Consider the following 24,039-nt stretch of genomic DNA (forward strand, 5'->3'; position numbering starts at 1 on the left):
CTGGGGATGGACAGAGAGGGCTGACTGCACACTAGACAAGCACTCTACCAATTCAGCTACATCTTCAGCCCTGCGCTTCCGCGCCCCCCACCCCCAAGCATCTCCAGCCCAGAACCTAGGGTATAGCTGTCAACAAAACAAGCAAACTCTTGGCTTCCTAGACTTTATATTGCATAGTGAAATACAGCCAGATAAGCAAGCATGGCTTCTTACTGGTAAGAGCAGCCAGGGGAGAGAACCACAGGTGTATGGACATCAGAGCAGGGGGAGCTGTGATCTTAAATGGAACCATCAAAAAGTGTCTCACTGAGGATGCTGAACAAGTGTTGACAGCCTCTGAGGTGGGGGAGGGGCTGAAGCTTTGGGCAGAAGGGAACCAAGAAGTCCAGAGCACTGAGGCGGGAGTGAGCTGGCAGGCTTCAGGGAGATCGGCTCTTCCAGCCCTGCTAGACAGCGCTGGAAGGAGAAGCAGCAGAAGAGGAGACTGGAAGCTGACAGGATGGGCCACCTCGGGCTCTGGCTCTTACTTATGGGAGCTGCTGGGGCGCGGGAGCTGAGGAGCGCTGGTCTGGAGTGCATTTGAAAGGATCCCTCTGGCTGTGTGCAGAGAAAGGGCTGCACAGATGGAAGGTGGGCACCTCAGTTACTTTCTTGTTGCTGTGATAAAATAGGCTCACAAAAGCAGCTTAAGGGAGGAAGAGCTGTTTGGGTTTACAGGGCCAGAGGGATAGAGTTTATATGTGTGTATGGGGGCAGGGAGATGGTGGGAATAGGGGTAGGGGTGAGTAGGGGTGCAGGGGATGGGGCAGTCATGACAGCAGAGGGGGTAAGTGTGACAGCAGGAACAGGAAGCTGGATGGTCACATTTTCATCCCCACATGGGGCGGGGTGGGCAGGAAGTGGGCAATTGTATAAAACCTCAAAGCCCCATCCCCAAATAAGGCACTTCTTCCAGCGACACTCTACTTCCTAAAGGTGTGCTCAGATACACAAGTCTACAGTTCACAAAGCATCACAGTGGAGAAGGTGCATGCACACAGTGTGACAGCACCAGACAGGGAGGTGGAAATGGTAAGAAATGAATTCTGGACAGGTTTATATACCTGAAGCCAGAGCCAATGTCCTGTGTGGGTTAACAGAGAGTAACTGTGGGACAGAGTCAGAAAGGCGCCATTCCATGGGACCAGAGTCCGATGAATCATTGGGGACCTCCATGCTCTGTTCTGAATGAGGAGCTGGTGGAGCCGGGCGGTGGTGGTGCACGCCTTTAATCCCAGGACTTGGGAGGCAGAGGCAGGTGGATTTCTGAGTTCCAGGCCAGCCTGGTCTACAAAGTGAGTTCCAGGACAGTCAGGGGTTTTCAAAACCTTTTCCTTTAAGGCTTGAAAATGGGATTTCTCTGAGGTAGAAGTTTCCAGTGCTTCGGAAAGTCAGTTATGTCAAGTGATGCTTTGCTGGGGCACACAGGTGAAAGGATGTTTTGCTTAAAGTAGTCACGTGAAAGACTGTTTTCCCGGAGCAGACACACGTGAAAGGATGTTTGGCTATAGCAAACACGCGAAAGGACTCTTGATGAAAGAGTATAAATATGACTCCACGGACAGTGGGAGAGGAGCACTGAGCCTTGGTTTGGTTTGCTCTGCCTCACTATTCTTTGCTAAAGACACGAATGTATTGGTTCAACTTGTGATAATGCCACCATTAAGAGAAACTTGTCCAAGAACTGCTCGTGAGGTTACTGGGGCAGCTTGCCACTTCAGTAGCCTCGCCTCAGGCCAGTTGGCCCGCATGGTGGTTTCTTCAGGACTGAATTACAACTGCTCGTGTCTGCCTGTAGCAAGGACTGGACTGTAGCTGCTGGTTCATGTCTGCTGTCTGCCTGCCTAGAGGACTGGTCTGCAGCGGCTGAGTTGTATTTGGTGTTTGCCATGGGACTGAACTGCTGCCCAAGAAGATCAAGCTCGCCTCCAAAGAACTATTGCTAAACAGGTCCACTTCCCTCAGATCCTAACAACTTTTCTCTTCCACGACCTCTGCTAGGTGGTGGGCGAGAGGAGAGGTTGAACCCTTATTAAAAGTAAGTTGCAAAAAATTTATGTCTATATGTCCTAACACATTTATAGGAGCCGAATACCTGTTTCTGACCACTCTATGACCTTCCCAAGATGGTAGGGATGATCCCTCTACTGGCTGTCTGCGAGATGAATACACACGAGCCCACTATGTATGAGCAGATCACCATGCCTAGTGCAGTCCCAAGAGCTAAGAGCAAGCTACTCCGTACCACATCTGTCAGACTGTCGGAGGCTCACTCATATAATGTGGATTAGACTGCCCCCCCCCGCCCCCTCCATCTCCCAGACTCTATTTCTCTGTGCTCAAGCATAGGCCCTAGAAAGCCTTGCTCAACTGGAGTAGCTTCTTCCTTCATCATTCCTATCTTGAGTTCTGCAGGAGAACCTGGGCTGATCCGGTAGCAACTGAGGATGCCCACCAGGCCTTTGGCTTCAGTTCCTGGGAGACAGGATAGGCAGGTTAAAGTGGTGGGGATCAAGAACATGGCTTAGGGGTCTGGGGCGATGACTCAGTGGTTCCAGCATCTGCCCCACCACTGTAGGGAGCAGAGTTTGATTCCCCAGAAGCTGCGTCTGTGCCAGGTGGGCAGGGTTATCTGCCTGTAACTCCACCCTACAGAGGCAGACATGAGAGATCCCCAGAGCAAGCTGGCTAGTAAGACTGTAAGGCTGTATTTGTGAGCCCTGGATGTACTTGAGAGATGTGCTTCATTGAATAAGGTAGAAGAGAAATTAAAGATGATTCACACACACACACACACAGCACAAAGCCTACATAAAAATGAAAAAAGACATATCATGTGAGTTTGGATGTGTATTTGGGATGCACAGTGGGCGTACAATGGCAGGGCGTTGAGGGGGATACAGGGGCAGGTTGTCATCTAAGCTTTGGGTAAAAAGGGCCTGCATGGCACAGGCGGTAATGGAAAGAAGAGTGTCGTGAGAGGAGTTAGAAGGAAGACTGAGTTTGGCAAGGTGGACAAGGAAGAAAAGGGAGACTGGACAGTGTTAGAGGGATCTCGGCTGCCTTGACTGGGGGTGTTGGCGTGAGACTGCCCCTCAGCCTTCTGGGACTGAGACAATATGCCTGAGAGGAACAACGCAGAGGAGGGGTTGCTGTGGCTTATGGCTTCAGAGGTGGCTTCATTACTCCCAGGCCTGTGGTGGAAAGGTGACAAGGATGAAATCTGCTCACCCCAGTCAGCCAAGAAGCCAAGAGAGGGGCAGGGGTGTTCAGGAACAAGATATGCCCTTCAAATGCATGTTCCCTGCGACCTGCTTCCTCCAGGAGGCTCCACTTGCTAAAAGCCTGTTCAGCCATTAAACCATCCATTGATAATGTCATGATCCTGTCACCTCCCCATTAATGTCACCTCTGAGAGACCAAACTTTCAACCCATGAGGTTTTGGACAATAGACAACTGGGGGAGAGAGAGAGAGAGAGAGAGAGAGAGAGAGAGAGAGAGAGAGAGAGAGAGAACAAGAGTGAGTCCTACAGACTCTGAGGAGGGGTAGGGGATGTAAAACAATGGGGACTCCATTCACCATGTGCCTGACATAATGTGGGTGCCTCACAGGGATGGTCACAAGCAACTCTTTAAAGGTGACTCCAGGGGCTGGAGAGATGGTGCAGTGGTTGAGAGCACTGACTGCTTTTCCAGAGGACCCAGATTTGATTCCCAGCAACCACATGGTGGCTCACAACCATCCTCAATGGCAATTGCAGGGGATCGGACACTCTCTTCTGGCCTCCTTGGGCACCAGGTACACGTGTAGTAGACAGGCACATTTGTAGGTAAAACAAACAAGCAAATGGAAAAGGCACCGCTAGGGAGGGTGTTATAGTTTTATTTACATGTGAGGTAACAGACGCAGAGAAGGTGAGGCAATTCCTGGACATCACTAATGGCACATAGCAGCAGAGTAGCCTTCCTGTCCTGGGGCAATGGTGAAGGCCACCGAGCCAATGAGAATCTTCAAGAAGAAGACAGGGACAAAGACCTACTCCCACTTATTGGGTCTGTATTTTGTGGCAAACTCCAAAAGTCTGAGGAGTTTGGTCCCCATGTGAGAGTCAAACAAGGTGGAGTTGGTAGGGTGAGCAAAGTTTCCAGGGGGATGTAGGCAATGATGGTGCAGTTGGTGTCCTTGGTGGTCAATACTGAGTGCTGGCTTGATAGTTTGTCAGATCACCATGGGAACAAACTTCTTGGTGAGCCTGTGAGGGAGTTTCTAGATTGGGTCAGCTAAAGTAGAAAGATTCATCCTAAATGTGGGTGGAGCCATTTCATGGGCTGAGGTCCTGGACCGAGGACAAAGGGGAAAGTGAGTTGAGCATCATTATTCACCATGCTCTGCTTCCACACAGTGGAGGCTGAGTATCCAGAGGCTCCCACCATGCCTTCCTCTTTGTGATAGGGTGTAGCCTCAACCTTGAGTCCAATCGACCCTCCCTTCCTTAAATTGCTTGGTTGGGTTTTCTTTCAAAGCAACAAGAAAAGTAAACTGATAGAAGATTCAACTTCAAGACCACGATTCAGGCCCTGTCCTGTGAAGAAAAGCTTTAAAATAAAATAATTTCTGCTTTTGTTTGTTTGTTTTGTTGTTGCTTTTTTGAGACAGAATCTCGATGTAGAGTCCTGGCTATCCTGGAACTTGTTAGACCAGGCTGGCCATAAACTCACAGAGATCTGCCTGCCTCTGCCTCTCAAGTGATGCTTAAAGTCTTGTCTTTTAAGAATCCTGAAGACCCAGTCAGAGAAGTCAAGAGACTTCAAAACAGATGCTGTGCTTTTTGTGGACATTCACACTGAAACTATGTGGAGAAAGTTGACTTTTATATAAAGGATTTGCCTTGAGTATTATTGTATTTGTGCCATGAGGGCACTGTCTATGCGTCTAAAAGGAGGGAGACTGAGAAAAAGCCGGCAGTTGTAAAAACAAATGGGGGCCTTAGTGTCTACCCTGGTACAGGGTGCCAGGTAACATTGGTTGCTAGCCAGAAAGCAACGGTGTGAAATTGAAGCGGGAAATGTCCGAAAGCAGCATGAAGAGCGTGTTCCCCATGAGTTATAAGGTCTTTTGGAGACAGGACTGTAGAGAGGATGTCTTATGTATCGTATGAATGCATCACCTGTCAACTAGAAAGCCTGGAGAGACAGCTCAACAGTTAAGAGCACCGACTGTACTTCCAGAGGTCCCAAGTTTTCTCAGCAACTACATGGTGGCTCATAACCATCTGTAATGGCATCCGATGCACTCTTCTGGTGTGTCTGAAGACAGCTACAGTGTCCTCGTATACATAAAAAAATCTTACCAAAAAACAAAACAAAACAAAACCCATGGTCTATGGCTTAGACAGGAAATTGAAGGTGGGACATCCAGGAGGAGAAAGAATTCTAGGATACAGCCAGGTACAGGGAGATCAGTCCAGAAGATGTGAGGAGACAGATGTCTGGTACCTGAGCACAGGTAACGAGCTATGTGGCAGGATGTAGGTTAAAATAAGTGGGTTCTCTTAAATTATGATTCTAGTCAGAGAAGAGCTTAGCTGTGTGGCCAGGATATTCGTAAGTATATTTTGAGTCTGAGACCTATTTCTGGGAACATGGGGCCGGGAGACAGAACCCGGCATAACTTCAACACAGGAGCCCCACACTTCTCACACAGCCACAGAGGACTGAGCCATGCAACACCTCCTTCTGCCTGCATCTAGGCTGTATGAGTCTAACCCTAGTTCTAACCCAGGGGCTCCTCAAGATACACGTCAAGACATGGCCAGGCCCTTACCTTTCAGATACTCTGACTAAGCTTGTGCATTCTTCTCTCCATCTTCCTGGTGAAATGGTCCTTATCACCTGAACTCTCTAAATTCCCCTACAAAGGAATCTCTGCACCCTTGTTCTTCCTGCCCAGTTAGCTGCCCTCTTCCCTATCTTTCTTTGAACAGCATCTCAGAAGTATCTGAACCCACATTTCCTGACCTGCAATTCCTAAGGCCCCAGGAAAATCTTACTCTTGCAGAGGCTGAGTCGACCAGGAAAGTTATGAAAGAGGTGTGAAGATGCAGCAGGCCCTTCTCCCTTCCTGATAGAACTAGGGATGGGTTTCACTGCGGGCAACTAAAATATTACTGACTTGGCTTGGTTCATAGAATGGAAGGGAAGGTTAAAAGGCACCCTGCCTTGTAAGGGTGGCAAGGCAGAAGAACTGAGGCCTTCCCAGGACACCTGTGAGGGAGCTGGGGTCTTCTGCTGTCCTTTGTTCAAGACTAATATCCCCAGAACAGCATGTGATTGGCTGCGCTTTGTCTGGGTAGAGAAGGCGCTTTGCATGACCATCCTGCCCGCTATCCTGATGTAGGAAGAACATTCCTAACCCAAATAAATCAAGGCGCTTCATCAGAAGAGAGATAGACGCATGGTGGGTGGTCAAACAAAATAACCGATACGTCCAGAAAGAGATAGACGCATGGTGGGTGGTCAAACAAAATAACCGATACGTCCAGAAAGAGATAGACGCATGCTGGGTGGTCAAACAAAATAACCGATACGTCCAGAAAGAGATATTTTCACGAACTGAAGGGAAGTTTAGTAGCATTCATTAGTTCAAGAAGAGTAGGCCACTATGTGGACTATGTGGTCCAGACAGCCTGGCTGCTCTTGGAACTTCTCAAACCTTCACAGTGAACTTGGTCACAGTATTTTAGAGTGCACATGTATGCAGGTGAGTGCTCCCATTGTAAATCATTCCCTCCCTCCCTCCCTCCTTTCCTCCCTTCCTCCTCTCCCTCCCTCCCTCCCTCCCTCCCTCCCTCCCTCCCTCCCTCCCTCAGTCCCTCCCTCAGTCCCTCCCTCTCCCTCCCTCAGTCTCTCCCTCTCTCTCTCCCTGTATCTCTCTCTTTCCCTCTCATCCTTTCTTTTCCTTCTCTCATGAATATTCTTCCATGCTCATGGAGCGGTGCCCAGAGTTCTGGACCGTTTGTGTGTGACTGGGGTGTGTGTGCATGTGTCGCGGCTGGAGGTCAGAGGACACCTTGGCAGAGCTGCTTCTCTCTGCATCCCGTGGTCTCTGGGGCTTGAACTCAGGTTGCCAGGGCTTGTAGGGCAAGCGATTTTAAGTGCTTATAACCCTCTGAGCCATTTCAGAAACCCAATACATTAACTTTTATTTTTAAAATTTTATTTATTTATTTATTGAAACAGGTTCTCACCTTTTAGCCCTGGCTTGCCTGGGCTGACTTCAAACTCAACAGATCTGCCTGCCTCTACTTCTTAAACTCTGGCATTAAAGGCATGCCTCACAATAACATGCAATTCTTTTTTCTTAAAAACTCAGGAGTATGTGTGGAATGGGGTGGGTGGGTTTAATATTGATATAACCGAAGCCATAGGAACAAAAGGTACCGTCAAGTGTCTTTTGATTGATGGGCTGGGCTCCCGCCAGCTAGTCACTCTGCCTTACCAAACCACAGGTTTTTAATCTGCAGAATAGGAGTGATGTTTCTGAATCCATAGTACTGCTAAATAACTGCAAGCTACTTTCTAGTGAGCTCCAGGGCATGCCCACTCCACAGAGCACGGATTTAAATGTACTGGGACCAGTGGTTACTAGGAACAACGGGTCAGTAGAGCACATGGGACAAGGAATGATGGTTTCTCTCATAAGGAGAAAGCATGCCAGCTTAGCTCTATGACACAGCATTCAGAATGTGGCTGCTTCTCCAGCAGCATCTGGAATCTTGCTAGAAGTGTGTACTCTCAGATTCCACTCAGACCTGTTCTGGAGGTGATCTCATGTAGCCCAGGTTGGCTTCAAACTTGCTATGGAGTCAAGGATGAGTTTGAATGTTGGATGCTCCTGCCTCCCTCCAGGTGTGTACCACTGGGATGCTCCTGCCTCCCTCCAGGTGTGTACCACTGGGATGCTCCTGCCTCCAGGTGTATACTACCAGGATACTCCTGCCTCCCTCCAGGTGTGTACCAAGAGGATGCTCCTGCCTCCAGGTAAGTTCCACTGGGATGCTCCTGCCTCCTGGTATGTACCACCATGCCCACTTTATGGAGCTCTGGAGACGGAACCCAGGGCTTCCTGTATGATTGGCAAGCAATCTACCAACTGTGTTATAATCCTAGTTCCCCACAAGCTACACTCGAACAAGCCCTCCAGGTGACTATGGTGCAGGCCCAGTTCTGAGGGCTGTGTTCTGAGTGATGATTGCTTTATGAATCTTAGGACTTGCTGCCAGATCCAATACTATTTCTGAGAGAATTGAGAAGGTTCTTTTCTTTATGTGAAACTCCATTTTTAAACATTGGCAACTAGTTCAAAATTTCGAAACGAACCGTGTGAGCTAATAATATACGGGCTCCAGCTGGATCTGCCACCCCCTGCTTTCTGCTCTTTTCTTTCATCCTCTGAACAGTCAGTCCTACAAGATGTTGCAATGATGCTTGCTTTGTGGAAGACGTCGTAGATCCTGAAGGTGAAGCACTGCTCTGAGCCACACGCCAGAAGCCATTCACTCCTCACTCGCAAGCCCATACTGGTGCCCCTGCTCTTCTTGTGTATGCAGAAGAGAAACTGTATGCCAGCCCAGCTCAGAATCTGTCACCCCCAAATAAACCCGACCTTAAGAACCTTCCTTCCCATCTTCTACCTGCCTTCCCCTCCCCCTCACACTAATCCACATTCCGGTAAGAGAGGGGCCAGTCAGCCAGGGATCCTATGAGAGTTTGGGAGGGGTTGGACCTGATGATACCCAGTCCAAGGAAGCTGGAAGAAATTCGTGTGCGGCCGTGCCCAGGAATAAACATTCAGTAGCCATTTGGTCCACAGGCTAAACCAGTTGTTCACCAAAGTGTCCTCCATGTGCCCTGGGTTTCAGTTGCCTGCCTACAACCAACCGTGACCCCACCTAGCTCTTACCTTCCTTGCGGTTGACTTTCTCTGAGCTCAGAGTAAATAGCCTCAGCCCCTCCCAACAATGGCATGTCTCCGGTCCCCGCCTGGGCCTGCAAAGCTGGAGGAAACCTTTTCGGGCCACTTTACCAACGTCCTTCTTTAGCTCAGCGGTTGGATGCACTCATGTCGGCAAAGGCTACCCATCTGACTTAGAGCTTTTAATGTTGCAGAAGTCTCTCGTCTCCAGCAGCAGAATCCTCCGGGGCCTTACAGACTCTCGATCCCAGGAGCCAGAAGCCGCTTACAGGGTGCTTCCTGTGTAACTCCCTTAGTCATTGTTTTGGCATTTGCAGGCCCAAGTCCCCTGTTATAAAGCAGAGTGGGCCCTCACATCCTACCTGACATTTTCTCCTCGCAATACTTGTCTTAATTTTTTTGTTTAATTTTTTTGTTAATGTTCTAATTTTTAAAAAAAATAAATAATATATCTTTATCACATTCTCCCCCTCCCCCGACTTCCTGACCCTCCACACTATCTTCCTACCCACCCAACTTCCTGTTCTTTCTCTCTCACCACCCTCCCGCTCCCCCCCAAAAAATTGAAAATCAAATCAAACAAAAAACCCGAGAGAGACATAAAATGCTGAAACAAAACAAAAAGAACACACACACACAAAAGAGTTCATTTTGTGTTGGCCCACTATCCCCTGGCATGGAGCCTGTCCCAGAGTATGGTTGATATAGCCAAGCAACACTGCATTGGAAAAAACTCTCTCTGTCTCTGTCTCTGTCTCTGTCTCTGTCTCTGTCTCTGTCTCTGTCTCTGTCTCTGTCTCTGTCTCTGTCTCTGTCTCTCTCTCTCTGCAGGTGCCTATGGCAAATAGCTCAGCTAGCTTCTTAGTTAGGGCTGGGACTCGATGCCCACTTCCTTTCTCAGCACAGGGATTTTGTCTGCTGTGAACCTGTGCAGGTGTTGCTTCTGCTGCCCCGGCCTCTGTGAGTTCTTACGCGTATCGGATGATACATGTTACACCTGGAAGATTCTGCCCCCTTGGAGTCATCTGTCACCTCTGTCTGTCATTGCCTCTTAGTGAGGTGACCTTGGGTACCACTGCTCTCACAACTGTGTCATACTGCCCAAGGACGGCAAGAGAAAGATGCCAGAGAGCTGGCCAAGAAAGATGAAGTCACAGAAACAGATCCTGGGGCAAGGCTGACAAGGAGCCCAAATCCAGGTCAGGATGTGCTCAGCGGGACCTAGTCCAACGACAGAGCTCTGTAAGAAAGGTCCTGACTACGAGTTTATGATCACCTAGTCCAACAGCAACAGAGCTCTGTAAGAAAGGTCCTGACTACAAGTTTATGGTCTTTGAGATGCTAATCTTGGGGTTCCCTGGTCAGGAAGCCCTTCGGGAACAATTTAATAAAGGTCTTATCAAACTGCTTCAAAACACTGAACCCCAGTAACTTACATCAGAAACACAATGTGTGGAGAAGGCCCAGCCACTGGCAAAGATGCACGGACAGGTTCAATGGGCTGTATGGTTAGAAAAATAAAATGGTTTTTTTTTGGGGGGGAGTGGGGTTCAAGATAAAATGTATTAAATAAAAATCTGCAGTGTTTGCCTACAACACATGTATGTTCTGGTGCGCTTTCAATCTTGCGAAACACCCTCCACCATAAAGGACTGGGCACTGTATTGTTTAAGGAACATCAAGAAGAATGAGAGCCAGCATGTGCTTGGTCCAGGTGCAGTTTTATCCCCAAATATTTTCCACCAGAGGTCGGTTGAATCCAAGGACATGGGGCTCAGGAACATAGAAGGTAGGCTACACTCATCAGGCTCCTTTGTAACAGTGGGCATTTATTATTTGTTGGGGACTCGTGGCTCTGTATGTGGTAGTCACACGCCAGGCCCTAGGGTTCCTATGTCAACAACTACGGAATTCACGGTTGTTCCTGGCGGGAGCATGACTTTAATCGTCATTCTTTCCCTCTCCCTGTAGCCCTGAGCATTGAACCTAGGGCCTCACACACACCAGGCAAATGCCATGTCCACTGAGACACATCCCCCACCCCTCGACCATCATTTTTACAGATGACAAAAATGGCTCTTCAAAAAGGAGAGGAGTTTCACCCAAGGTCCTTCAAATGGGAAGTGGAGGAGGTGGAACCTGGTCCCTGTCACTCCAGGACCAGCACCGGACAGCCCCCTTTTGATTACGGTAACCGGATATGGTGGTTGACATCATGTGAGGCCAGGAGCACACGATAGTAGACTCCACAAGGAGTCTACTATCAAGCAACAAAGGAAGGTTAGAAAGGGTGAGGAATTTATTATGGAAGCCTATACAAATCCAAACAGGGAGGTTCTTAGAGAAAAGTCTATTCCTGCACATGCCCAGTGTGGTGGTTTGAATATGCTTGTCCCAGGGAGTGGTACTATTTGGAGGGGTAGCCTTGTTGGAGGAAGTGTATCACTGTGGGGGTGGCCTTTCTCCCTAGCTTTCTGGAAGTTAGTCTTCTCTTAGCAGCCTTCAGATGAAGATGTAGAACTCTCAGTTCCTCCTGCACCATGCCTACCTGGATGCTGCCATGCTCCCACCCTGATGATAATGGATTGAACCTCTGAACCTGTAAGCCAGCCCCAATTAAATGTTGTCCTTATGAGAGTTGCCTTAGTCATGGTGTCTGTTCACAGCAGTAAAATGCTAAGACACCCGGTTTGCGCTGCTAAGTTTTACCTGATAATAAAGGGAAGGATATCCTGAAGTGCCAGCGTTGCATAGTCACCACCATAACACTCTCTCTGTTATGTGTCATTTGGTAGGCATCTGGAGGAAACAGAGCCTGGAGGAAGAAATGGAGATCCAAAAACTTTAGCCTGGAACTTCGGTTGGGGACAAGCCTCTGAAGTGGTCCAGCCTGTGCATCACTCTCTAGTCATAGTAGTGAAACACTCTATCCTGCCCCAATGGACTGGGGTAAGAAAAGGCAAAAGAAATGCCCGAGAGAGCTGGAAATTGCACGGGTGTTGCTCCTTCCTGGATGTGTTCCTTGTCAGCTGGCTTCCTTTGTTAATAAGTCTTATTTCTGTAGCCTCCACTACACCAGCCTCTACTAATCCTTGAACAGGGCTCTGCATGCTGTGGTTCATCTGGCCCCAATCTCAGCCATTTAATCCCCAGCATCTTTTGCCTCCTTTTGGCTCCATCACTGCAGCCTTGCCGTTTTCTCCTTAATCTTGGACTCCTGGGGAGTCAACAGACTCTTTAAAACTGATCCCAGGGAGCTTTCAGCTCTCACTGCCCTGCCTTGCCCTCAGGCCTTAGAAAGGTAGGAAGAGAGGGAGGGGTGGACAAGTGTCCGGCTGCAGCCGGCTTGGAAGCTGTCTCGGTTCCTGGTTCCCACCAGAGCCAAGAATGACACCTGATCCAGGGGGATTGTGAAATGGCGTGAGGTGGCAGGGCGCCCGCGCTGCCCGCTGTGCTTCCTACCCGCCTCCTGTACCCCTCACTCGGCCCCGCCCCCCTCCCCGCGCGAGTGCTTAAATCCCCCCCATCCTGGCTGCAGGTCACACCTGCACCATGCCTGCCTGTCGCCTCTGCTTGCTGGCCGCTGGCCTCCTACTAGGGTTGCTACTGTTCACCCCCATCTCAGCCACAGGTGAGTGCAGCCCAGAGTGCCGGAGTCTCAGAAGCCGGGGTTCTGGGACTAAGGTGAGAGGCCAGTGAATATTTAATTTTTGCAACTCTGGGGCCTACAGCTAGTTATCCTTGAAGCTTAGGGTCCGGGGAATGTACTGGGAAGGGGGGAGGGGGAATCAATGAAGGCTTAAAGTTGGAAGGGCGGGGGCTCTCTCAGCTCTGAAAGCAGAGACCTGATGAAGAGGAGCGGGAAACTCCCGGGATGGCGGAAGCTTCCAAGCAGAGGCTCAAGTCCCAGAGGACTGGGGACTTTGAAGCCAAGCATTGGGGAGTTCTCTAGTGTCAGAGACCCCTGGCTCGGGGGTGAGGCTCTCTGGGATGATATTATGGGGGCCCCTGGGCCAAAGAATCCGAAATCCTTGGGGTTGAAATTTGGGGATCTCGGAGCAGGGAGAGGATATGCGGGTGGGACTGGGCTCGGTTCTCCCTGACAAGTCTCTGCTCCCACCCACCCATCCCAAGGCACCGATGCAGAGAAACCCGGCGAGTGCCCCCAGCTTGAACCAATTACGGACTGTGTGTTGGAGTGCACTTTGGACAAGGACTGTGCGGACAACCGCAAGTGCTGCCAGGCGGGCTGCAGCTCTGTCTGCTCCAAGCCTAATGGTAGCCCCGGGGTGACCTGGCGGGGACAGGGCGGGGTTGTGAGAGGTGGGAGCGGCCCGGGTTTGGGTTTGGCGAAGAAGGGCATCCCAGATCCAGGGAGCCCGAAAAGCGGTGGAAACCCGATCCACACGTGCCTCCCTTGTCTGGCCTGGGGTAAATGCGAGGGACAAAGGCGTCACAGAGGCGCGGCCCAGGGGAAGGAGCCCCCCTCCCCCCCATTCCTGGCTGGATTCGATTCTCTGGTGCATGAAGGGCTTCCGGGCACGCACAGCGAGACTTTGTTCCGGGACCTGAGAGCAGTGGCTTCCTAGGCTGGAGTTGGAGGGCAAACCCTGGGTGGCGTCAGTGCCGGGACCCGAGCCTTAGGGACCTGTTGCCCCTTGGGGTTCTTCCCGCAGGGCCCTCAACGGTCTGGCCTAGCAAGACTCAAGATTTGTACCTGAGGGAGGGAGAAATCTTTTGCCACATCCTAAGGTTGTGGAAGTGAGCCGCCAAAATAAATGTTCTCGCACAAAGTTACACCGCCATCCTGTGGCTGGCAGAGGTTCCGTTTCTTTCTTTGACACTGGATTTTCCTCTTGTATCTTTATTTCCACAACCTTTAGGACCGAGCGAAGGAGAGCTCTCAGGGACAGATACTAAACTCTCAGAGACTGGGACTACTACTCAATCAGCGGGCCTTGACCACACTACTAAACCACCGGGAGGTCAAGTCTCCACGAAGCCACCAGCTGTGACCAGGGAAGGCTTAGGTGTCCGAGGTGTGGAATCTAAGCATCTTATTTCCAAGAGGGAAAAGCTGAGGCTAGGAGGTGGGGTGGGGGAACAGAAACCAAAGTTTGTAATTTCTGGTCTTTTGGGGGGGCTACAGCCCCTGCCCCTCTTTTGCCTTTATTATTTTTCTCAAAGATGCCAGGAATGACTGGAAGCAATTTATACTTAGGAGTCCTAAGGTGCTATGAACAGGAAGGTGGAAGGGGGAAATGAGACTTGCCCACGGAGGGCAGATTTTGGCTGTGGATGTGCTATGGACGGACCTGGACAAAGAGGGACCAGGAAAGATGGAGTTGAGCCAACTGGCACATCCAGCTGTCAGGTGGATAAAGATATTGCTTCCTTGTGTCAGATGGACAGGGCAGATGGTCTCCTGAGCCCGGGAGGAGCCTGGAGGCTTGAATCATAGCCATTTCCTAAGTGCGTGAGCCTGAATAATCTGCTCTTTGAAACTCTGCCTGCTCATCTGCAAAGTGGGCACGTTAATACCCACCTGTAGGTGTGGGGGCTAAATGCAATGGTACTCAAGATGCGAAGGTTCTCAAAAGAGTGCGAATTCTGCACAAGATAGCTTGCTTCCTTCTGTACTACATTCTCTCCTGGTTATTCTCATTCTGTCTCAGGGTAGCCACCAAGAGCACCTGTACTAGCAAGGCCAGGATGCTGTCCACCTCTCCTTTACCTGCCTACACACTTCACTGTATGCATCTTTCCTTTCGCTGGGCCTGCCTCCCACCTGGTACTTCTATGGAATGGAACATGGTGTGGGGTTGGTGTGTGTGGAGTGTGGTGGTGGTTTTTGCATATGCATGGGTGACCATGTACGTATGGAGGGCCGTGGCTCTGAGTGAGTGTACCTGGCGGTGGACTTATAGGAGTCATTGTGGGGAATGTGTGTCACCTCTCTCATGGGCACTGCACTTTATAGCTTATAAAGTAGCACAGAGCCTGGTGGCAAATGCATACACCCTGGAGCCAGATCTGTGGTTCAAATCCTGCCTCTGTCCTCCATGGCCTTAGGCAAAACACTTAACCCTTTACTGCTTCCGTTTCCAGCCACAATGGAAGGAAGGATTAGCAGAACCATTAGCTGTTTTAAGATTCTTGGGTGAACTGGATGAACTCGGGCCTCATCGGTGTCTGGCTCACCACAGGAGCTGGTTAGGTGGGGGCACTTATGAATACTCAGACCAAGGAGTTTGATCTTTCTGGGTGGGCTGTGGGGGGGGGGGACAATTGCTTTTGTGACAACCCCACAGTGTGCTGACAGAGATTCCATGCGACATCTAAAGACTGCTGCTCTGGGAGATTTGTACTCTAAGCCACCAGGATAGAAAATGGCTGAGGTGGGACTCAAACTGAGGTTCTGTGATTTCAAAGTTATCTTGGAGCAGGAATAGAGGTTTGTAGATAGTCTCTCCCTGGGACCCCTGAGAGCAGCTCAGGGTCCCATGATGAACTCAGATAGGCAGCTCTGCTGTTGGTGAACCAGGGTGGTGCTCAGCCGGGCTTTGCTGGTTGTCTCCCTGGATCCCTCAGTTTCTCCTTACTCCCTTGTTTACCTAGAAAAGCAGGGCACCTGCCCCAGCGTGGACATACCCAAGCTCGGCCTCTGTGAGGACCAGTGTCAGGTGGACAGCCAGTGTTCTGGCAACATGAAATGCTGCCGCAATGGATGTGGGAAGATGGCCTGCACCACACCCAAATTCTGAGGTAGGTGGGAACAGGAGAGAAGGTTCAGAAACGCCTAGGTATGGGGCCCTTACAGTAAGTTGAAAAGGAAGAGGCTGATAACAGACCTGTCCACCCATTTCATTAATTTAACTACTATTTATCTACACTATGCGGATAATGTGCAAGCCGACGAAGCAGACTAGAGAGGCTGGCTGCTAGGTTTTCTTGTCTAGTGGTGAGGAGAGAAAGAAGCAAGCTGTTTCTATAGCGTGTCACAGGAAGGTGCATGCTGTGTGACAGGAGAACAGGAGCGAAGTGTACCCGGGGCAGGGGGACGAAAGGGGCATCACTGTAACTTGTACGTGGGACAGTGGGTGAAGCCTCACCAAGAAGGCGTGAAACAAAAGAAGGAATGTGAGCACACTCAGGCAGAGGAGGCAGCGATCGAGATGAAGTCAAGAGCATTGCTGGGGCATTTAAGGAAGAACAGGAAGGCTGGCTGGATAGATGTGTAAAAGGAAATCAAAGGTATATGGGGCCTGGGACAGTTATCTTAGAGCCTTAAAGGTCATTGTCTCGAGGCACACCCAGAGAGGTGAGTCCTTAGAAAGACACTCGTCCCAATGTTTCCAAAGGACTCTCCTAGAGTATGCTACCATGTAGCTAGACTGTAGAGGACAGGAGAAGATTCCCAGACTCACCAGAGAACGGACAGATGAGAGGGTCCTCAGGATGGAGGCAGGGAAGAGCAGTGGCCAGTTCACCATTTCATGATGAACAATGGGGGTTTGCTGATAAGTATCAGAACTTCCTTTTTGTTTAACAGGACTTGAGTAAGTTACGATGTGGTAGTGGGTAGCTGTGTCCTAGGGGAGGGGACAATGGCTGGTGGAGTTGAGGAGATGGTATCCCTTTGCAAGGTTAGTGAGAGTCAGAAGGGTCGATCTGCATTTCCTCCAAAGGCCCACCTTTGTGGACAAATGTGGTCAAGGTCGCTAATGTTGGTTGCATTTATTAGTTGTGTCTGATAATGGGCTAAGTATTTAATCTGAGATAGCTAGGACTAAATTCAGTACCTTTAGTGTCTCAGGCACTAAAAGGAGAAATTTGTGAGTCACCCTTCACTTTGTATGTGATTAAACTAAATACTAAAATACTGTTAATTGGGCTAGAGAGGTGATGTGGGTGCTTAAAAACACTTACTGCTCTTGCAGAGAACATAGGTTTGGTTCCCAGTACCCACCCAGTGGCTGACAACCATCTCTAACTCCCGTTGAGGGGCTCAGATGCCCTCTGCTGGTTTCCAAGGGTACTGCATACACATGAGGTACCCACAGATACACACAGGAAAAACATACATTCACTGAAAATAACCACAGAATAGGAATTATGCCACACGGCAAGTGTTAAAAAGGGAGAAACTGAGACAGATACTTGGTTGTCCCATTAGGTGATCCTGCAGTGTGATTGTCTGAGTTCCTAGGACAGAAAGGTGACCATTCTTCTCCCCTCCCCCCCAGCTTGCAGTGCAGTGATTGGTGACACGGTCTGTGTCATCAATGAGTGCATCAGTGCCCACTATTGTGGGAAACAGATGAGGAAATGTCACCCAGGCTTGAGCGAGGGAGGATGGAGTAGAAGCAGCCAGAGAAAGCTTCCCGGGGGGGGGGGGGTTATCGTGAGCTGGCATCAAAGTGTGAGGCAATGATTGTTGGTTTGGTGAGATTCAGGGCGGGGATGCTGTCTGAGGCTGAGGGAGCAGGTTGAGCAAGAACTTGGACAAGCCTTTGGTTGCAAACACAGAGTGCTGGACTCCCTTAGTGCACACAGAGATAACTGAAACCCAAAGAGGGGGAGCGTGCCCAAGGCCTCATGCCTGTTATTTCATGCCTGATATGCTTTTCAGTGGGTAGGAGAGAGCTATAGTTTTCCTGAACTCTGCTATGAGGCTAATGGTCTCTTATCTCCTTCAATGCCAAACTGCACAGTGGGCATTGCAAGTAGGATGACCACAATGCAGACTCCAGCTCTGACCCTTACCTAGCCTCTTTATCTCCTTGCCCACAGTTATGTGCTTTCGGTATGGGGATAAAGAGCATCTATTTGGTCAATTTAACTCAGCTCAATCTAAGGAATGAAGGCATGGTGGGGCTTTTTGGTGATAGAAGAAAGATTCTTAGGGAAATAAATATTTATGGGTCTCCAGAGAGGCCACAACGGTCATTAGGACCATTGTATATCCAAGTAGGTCCTGGAACAGGTTTGATTTGAAGCATAAGAGGCAAGCCTGGAACTTGCTGGGAGATGCAGACAGAGGCCACAAGAAGGTAGTGCTTTGCTGTGTGTGCAAGTGTGACAGGCTTGGTGGGAGCTGGGTGACCCTTGGGTCTAGTATGACATGTTATTGATGACAGCGCCATGGTCTCTCCCTCCAGCTTCAGCCTCCAGCAGCCTGAGGAATGGAGAGAGGTTGTTTCTGCCGGACTGTGCATCTGGAGTCGTTCCTGTGGCCTCCTTTCTCTCTGGTCTTTGCATTTCTTCCTGGTCCGATGAAAGCATCTCCTTTTTCTAACCAATAAAGTGATCGCTTTCAGCAATGGAGAAGCTATAACACCTGCTTGCCTCACTTTCTTCTGTTTCTCTTGACTTGGGTTAGATGGGTGGGACAGTGCGGGACAACTGGGCCATCAAGGTACAAAATCCAGGGAGGGATTGGTTCTGAAGTTGTGAACAGTAATTCAGGTGTGCCCCTGCGGTGTTAGGATTTCTCCAGTGGGTCCTTACACCAGGCCTGTGGGGCTGGTTATTTATTCTCCAAGGGTCATGGAGACAACGTGGCCTCAGAGAGGTGTGGGAATGCTTCTGAAATCACTCAGACCCACTGCTCCATGTGTTGCACGTCTATGTGCCAGCCACAGTGCTGAGAGACACACTCCGAGCCCTCAGGGTAATTCATAGCAATCCAGGGGGCTGGCGAGAATGCTCGCTGTCAGCTAAGTGCCCGCTGTCCAAGCAAGAGGACCTGAGTTCAATCCCCAGCACACGTGTATAAAACAACTAAGTGCAACAGAATACCCGGGGGTGGAGCTGGAGACAGGCTAACTCCCAGATCTTCTTGGTCAGCCAGGCTAGCCAAGTACTAGGTTCAGGAAGAGACAACTTGCAGGAAATGGTTCTCTTTTTTCCATTATGTGAGTGTTCAGGGATCATGGTCAGGTGGTCAGACTTGGTGGCAAGCACCCTTACCCAGGGAGCCATCTCGCTGGCCCCACCCCGTGGTTTAAAAAGAAGTCCCTGCCTACCTTTGTACCTGTGCATCCTTGAAATAACAGTGGTCCAGCTCCATGCCACCCTCCTCTTCCTTCAGAGGGTAATGATTGCTGCTTAAGGAAGACCAGATGACCCTGGGATCAAGGCTCTTTAGCTCTCTTCCCGTATGACAAAAAGACATGGCTCGACTTTAGTAATAGGTAAAACTTCCCTATTTTAAACATTAAGAGTGATCTTAAAATCTTCAGTTTTTTTCCCGTGCCTTCTCCCCTTTCTTCCTGTTTCTGCTTAGCGTGGGCCTGGCACCAACATCCCTTACACCCAGGGTCATTTTTTGAGTTCGGTTTAGGCCCTTTGACTTCCAGCTCGCACACTCACGCTGAAGCATTTTTCTTTGGGCGGGTAAAATGAGTAACTCATACTAAGAAGTGAATGGCACTTCTAAATTTTCCCAATGTACTTCAATATGTGCACTCCGTAAGGAAGGAGTTTTAAACATGATGACAACATCTGTACAATTTCGGAGATAGACAGAATCTTAGGGAAATGTATTTAGGGAAATGCACTTATTATTATTATTATTCACAAACAAAACCCTTCAGGGGTCCCCAGGGAGCTTGACTCCATGGAGGGCTGGCTTGGCTTGACAAGTCAGGTGTTGGTGCAAACTGCCTGGCACTGACTTCTGCTCGGGAAGTTGTTCTCGTTGCCTTTGCAGCCTCCATAGCGGAACCACTCACACTTGCCAGTTTTGGAGTTATAGTACCATCTCACAAACACAGCTCGGCATCCGCCTATGTCCTTAGGAAGGATGCACATAGGCGGTAAGGACTTCCTGGGCACTGGAAGAAGAAGAGTGGTTAAGGAGACCAAATCCATCCCTGTCCCGGCCCCTCGGCTGCTCTCTCTTCTTCTGGAGGTTTCCATGGCCACAAGGTTCAAGGTCAAGGTCACCCAGGACAGCCACCCCTTCCCATCCAGCCTTATCCAGCTCTACAGAAGCCAAGGTCTGTGCTTCTGGAAGTGGAGAGACTCCCTTACCTAAATTCCCAACTCAGACGGATTCACATCTAGCTTTGCCACGTACTACTGCATGAGACTGGAGACATCTCTTCACTTTTGGACGTCTCCAGTTTGCTGTCTTTGACACAAGGAGCAGGGCACTGTGTCTCCTTTGCCCCCTCAGATTTGATTTCCCATAGTCGGACCCCATAGGCTTCTGCCTCCCATCCCACGGTCTGTTTCAGAACAGACAGACTTGTTCAATGCTTGAACAAAGGACCTATCCCTTCAGTTTTCTTCACTGTCAAATGGAGTCTAATGTTCACACTTCGGGGCTAATTGAGAGTCTAAAGATAATTAATAAAGGCCGGGTGTGCTGGAATACACTTTTAATCCCAGCATTCAGGAAAGGCAGAGGCAGGAGGATTTCTGTGGGTTGGGGTCCAGCCTAGTCTATGTAGAGAGCGCCGGGCCAGGCAGGACTATACAGTGAGAGCCCTCTCAACAAAATACCACCATCACTGCAACACACAGGGAACAAAACCGAACAAAAACAAATGATAGAAAGAACAAGGAAATCCAACAGCTCAAAAGTCAGTGGATAACAGTGAACTAAGTAGCCTTTCCTTCTCAAGCAATGAGACCCAGCAACACAGACCTACTCACTAACCTGCAGCCCTAGCCCCCAGCACAGGCCAGCCTCTGCCCACAGCAAGCACTCAACAAAGACGTAGTCACTATGTGTTTTATCTTCATAATTACTATTTTTGTCTGTGTATGCGTGTGTGTGTGTGTGTGTGTGTGTGTGTGTACTGGACACACGCATATGGTGAGAAGGTCAAAGTAAAAGCTTAGGAGTCTTTATTCAGACCAGCCTGCTTCCTTCCTTCCTTCCTTCCTTCCTTCCTTCCTTCCTTCCTTCCTTCCTTCCTTCCTTCCTCCCTTCCTTCCTTCCTTCCTCCCTCCCCCTCCTCCCCCTCCCTCTCTCCCTCCCTCTCTCTCTCTCTCTTTCTCTCCTTCCTTCCTTCCTTCCTTCCTTCCTCCCTCCCTCCCCCCTCTCTCTCTTTCTTTCTTTCTTTCTTTCTTTCTTTCTTTCTTTCTTTCTTTCTTTCTTTCTTTCTTTCTTTCTTTCTTTCTTTCTTTCTGGTTTTTCGAGACAGGGTTTCTCTGTGTAGCCCTGGCTGTCCTGGAACTCTGTAGACCAGGCTGGCCTCGAACTCAGAAATCCACCTGCCTCTGGCTCCCAAGTGCTGGGATTAAAGGCGTGCACCACCACTGCCTGGCCCTTTTTTTTTCTTTCTCTCTCTCTTTCTTTCCTTCTCTTCTCTTCTCTTCTCTTCTCTTCTCTTCTCTTCTCTTCTCTTCTCTTCTCTTCTCTTCTCTTCTCTTCTCTTCTCTTCTTCCTTCCTTCCTTCCTTTCTCTCTCTCTCTCTCTCTCTCTCTTCTTTCTTTCTTTCTTTCTTTCTTTCTTTCTTTCTTTCTTTCTTTCTTTTGTCAAAGTCACTCACTAGTCTGGGGCTCACCAAATAGGCAAGGCTGGCTGGACAGTGAATCCCCTGTCTCTGTCTCCCCAGCTCTGGGATTGCAAACATGCCATCATGGCTCTCTTTTTTCTTTTTTCTTTCCTTCCTTCCTTTTTTTTTTGGCATAGGTTCTGCAGATCAAATCTTTGTGCTTTCAAGGAAAGCACGTTACAGAATGGTTTATCTCCTCAGTCCCTGCAATTACTCTTCACAGTAACTTTGGGGCAAGTGGAAGATGCCGAGGGCCTGCCTAGAGTGTGTGTGTGTGTGTGTGTGTGTGTGTGTGTGTGTGTGTGTACTGAGCAAGTCTCTGCCTCTGCACTGCACCGCTGGGTCTCTTCCCTGCAGCTGCCATGACATAGGATGCTATGTGAAGAAAGAGCAGCCCACTGCCAGGGGTGGGTACCAACATACAAAGCCAGCACAGTCCATAGCAAAGGTCTGCAGATTCTCATCTTGTCTCCCTTATTGAACACATCTTTGGTGGAATTTTGGCAGCAGCCTAGTCAGGGGAAGGTTTAGGTTCTCTCCTGCCTTACAAGATAAGGGAAAGATAGACAAAAGATAAGGGAAAAGAGCCAAAGAGTGTATCCAGTCAGGATGGAAACAGATGTGTGTGTTTGTGGTGTGTGTGTGTGTGTGTGTGTGTGTGTATAGGGGGGAGGCTGGAGTGTTCCCAGGACATCTTGGTCACAGTAGCATCCTCCTTAACCCCAGGGGACTCAACAGGAGGTGAAGTCCCACCTGCTTTTAAATTTCTCAGTCCTGGTTTCCCTGCTATTAAAGCCAAGAGGAAATCACTTAATCATTTACTTTTGTGTGTAACAGTGTGTGTTCTAAATGTGACTAGAGTCTTCCGTGTGGAGCCACTGAGAACTGTTACACGAACACACTTATACACACCAGATGTGATCAAGAAAGCAGACACAACCATTACTCTTAACTTTTAGAGGACGAAACTGACATTCAGAGAGAGACCAAACAACACACCTGGGCCTTCTAAGTAGTGGGGCCAACATCGGAACCCTGATGCCACTGATTTGGGAGCCTAGGGCTTGCACATGCTAATAAGTGCTTCCCCACTGAGCTCATCTTCTAACAGCCACTTTTTAAGCTACAGCTGAGAAAGCCAGGAAGGAGCCTGGAGGGAGGTCCAACTGAGCTAATTCTCTCAATATCAAATGTGAGCTTATATCTCTCCTGCCTAGTCTAACTTTGACCACCACAAATCCAAACTTTAAAACCCATTTTCCCACGAGGTCTTTTCTTTTTAGCTATGGCTCCCTCGTTGTCTACTATGCAATCACAGATGCTAAATGCCTTTTGTCCCCCACTAGAATTTAAACTCTGTAAAGGCGGTGTCCTTGGCTGCTGGCTGTAACTCAGCTCCTAGAACGGTGCCTGGCACATAGCAGATACCTGACCGTATCTGTCGATGACTTGAACTGGCTCCCCATCCTGCGAGATCAGAACTAGATCCTGACCGCAGGGCCTCTCTACACTGAGACCTCCATTCCATACCTACCATTATTTGGTTCTGCGCAAAGCTCTTGGCAGAAGATGAGGATCAGGAACAAGAAGAAGTAGGCCTGGAGCTGCATGGTGTCTGCCAGCAGTGGCCCAGCCTGGGGCTGTCTTATTTAGAGAGACAAGATGTAACCTCCTTCAGCCTAGGCAGGCTGGTTCAGACCATATGCCACTGAGGCAGGGCCACCCGAGGTGCTGCTTCTCCGACTCAACTAGTTTCCTCTGATGTAACACTGCCTGCCACCTGCCATGAGGTCTAACTGGTTCTCCAAGATTTTCTCCAAGTTAACTGCAACCTGTGAATTTGGTGACTTTCTGCTAAAAGGCTGTGCTGACAACTTAGCATCTCAACATCAAGAAACTTGGCATGACAGGGGATGGGTTTCCCTCTTTATAAGTGCAGACTTTTATTAAACATTTGAGCCTTGATCAGAACATTGTCTTGGCTCCATTTCTCTCTCGTCCACCTAGTTTTCCCGCTCTTTTCAGCCCCAGTTTGCCTCTCAGGTGTAACCCAGTTCATGTTAGTCGCGGCCCGGTTTCCAACAACAAGAGACTAAGAGGAGGGGCTGACCCCAAACCTTGCTCACTAACCTCTCACTGCTGGGGCACACCAGGCTGGCTTCTTCTGGAACAGTCCAGTCTCTTTCCTCCTGGACATATCTATCTGATCTGACCTCCAAAGCCAACCCACCACCGTTTCATTACAGAAGCCCCTGCAACAGGAACTGAACAGCAGTTACTACTGACTGTGTGCCTCTGTGTTCCCAAGCACCACACAGAATACACTTCATACACTGTTTGTCTAAGAAGTTTACACAGAAGCCCAGGAAGATTTGGACGTGATGGGAGGGTGTCAACAAGGGGGTCCAAGTCTTGGAAACTTGGTCCCCAAGGTGGCACTGCAGAGAGATGGTTGAATCTTCAAGAGGTGGAACTCAGTACAAGGTACTCTGGAGGTGCTGTTCTTGAAAGAG

At 49.4% G+C, this 24,039-nt stretch overlaps 2 protein-coding genes and 1 long non-coding RNA gene across 4 annotated transcripts; 2 read left to right on the forward strand and 1 right to left on the reverse strand.

Moving 5' to 3' along the window:
• Window positions 1-370: 370 nt before the first annotated feature.
• On the forward strand, window positions 371-9,571 carry Gm14317 (predicted gene 14317). Its single transcript, NR_152178.1, has 3 exons — window positions 371-630; window positions 7,949-8,080; window positions 8,500-9,571. It is a non-coding gene; the product is annotated as a predicted gene 14317 (long non-coding RNA).
• Window positions 9,572-12,555: 2,984 nt separating this feature from the next.
• On the forward strand, window positions 12,556-18,351 carry Wfdc2 (WAP four-disulfide core domain 2). Of its 2 annotated transcripts, NM_026323.2 has the most exons (5): window positions 12,557-12,645; window positions 13,149-13,292; window positions 13,898-14,053; window positions 15,633-15,779; window positions 18,176-18,347. In NM_026323.2, the coding sequence occupies exons 1-4, from the start codon at window positions 12,567-12,569 to the stop codon at window positions 15,776-15,778; spliced, it is 525 nt and encodes a 174-aa protein (NP_080599.1). In that variant the 5' UTR covers window positions 12,557-12,566; the 3' UTR covers window position 15,779; window positions 18,176-18,347. The 2 variants fall into 2 exon arrangements, with proteins under 2 accessions (NP_001361584.1, NP_080599.1); NM_001374655.1 differs by lacking the exon at window positions 13,898-14,053 and having other exon boundaries at window positions 12,556-12,645; window positions 18,176-18,351.
• A 1,184-nt stretch (window positions 18,352-19,535) lies between these two features.
• On the reverse strand, window positions 19,536-23,297 carry Spint3 (serine peptidase inhibitor, Kunitz type, 3). Its single transcript, NM_001177401.1, has 2 exons — window positions 23,061-23,297; window positions 19,536-19,852 (listed from the first exon to the last, which is right to left on the reverse strand). The coding sequence occupies exons 1-2, from the start codon at window positions 23,134-23,136 to the stop codon at window positions 19,662-19,664; spliced, it is 267 nt and encodes an 88-aa protein (NP_001170872.1). The 5' UTR covers window positions 23,137-23,297; the 3' UTR covers window positions 19,536-19,661.
• Between the last annotated feature and the right edge of the window lie 742 nt (window positions 23,298-24,039).

This window comes from Mus musculus, chromosome 2, assembly GCF_000001635.26.
Source record: "Mus musculus strain C57BL/6J chromosome 2, GRCm38.p6 C57BL/6J".
Lineage (NCBI taxonomy): Eukaryota > Metazoa > Chordata > Mammalia > Rodentia > Muridae > Mus > Mus musculus.

What these genes read in the sequence shown, in the direction of transcription:
- Wfdc2 (NM_026323.2), top strand. Translation starts at nt 12,567, where the DNA reads ATGCCTGCCTGTCGCCTCTGCTTGCTGGCCGCTGGCCTCCTACTAGGG. An exon ending in CACCCCCATCTCAGCCACAG is followed by an intron (nt 12,646 to 13,148) that starts GTGAGTGCAGCC and finishes ACCCATCCCAAG; the next exon opens with GCACCGATGCAGAGAAACCC. An exon ending in TGTCTGCTCCAAGCCTAATG is followed by an intron (nt 13,293 to 13,897) that starts GTAGCCCCGGGG and finishes CACAACCTTTAG; the next exon opens with GACCGAGCGAAGGAGAGCTC.
- Spint3 (NM_001177401.1), bottom strand. Translation starts at nt 23,136, where the DNA reads ATGCAGCTCCAGGCCTACTTCTTCTTGTTCCTGATCCTCATCTTCTGC. An exon ending in TTGCGCAGAACCAAATAATG is followed by an intron (nt 19,853 to 23,060) that starts GTAGGTATGGAA and finishes TTCTTCTTCCAG; the next exon opens with TGCCCAGGAAGTCCTTACCG.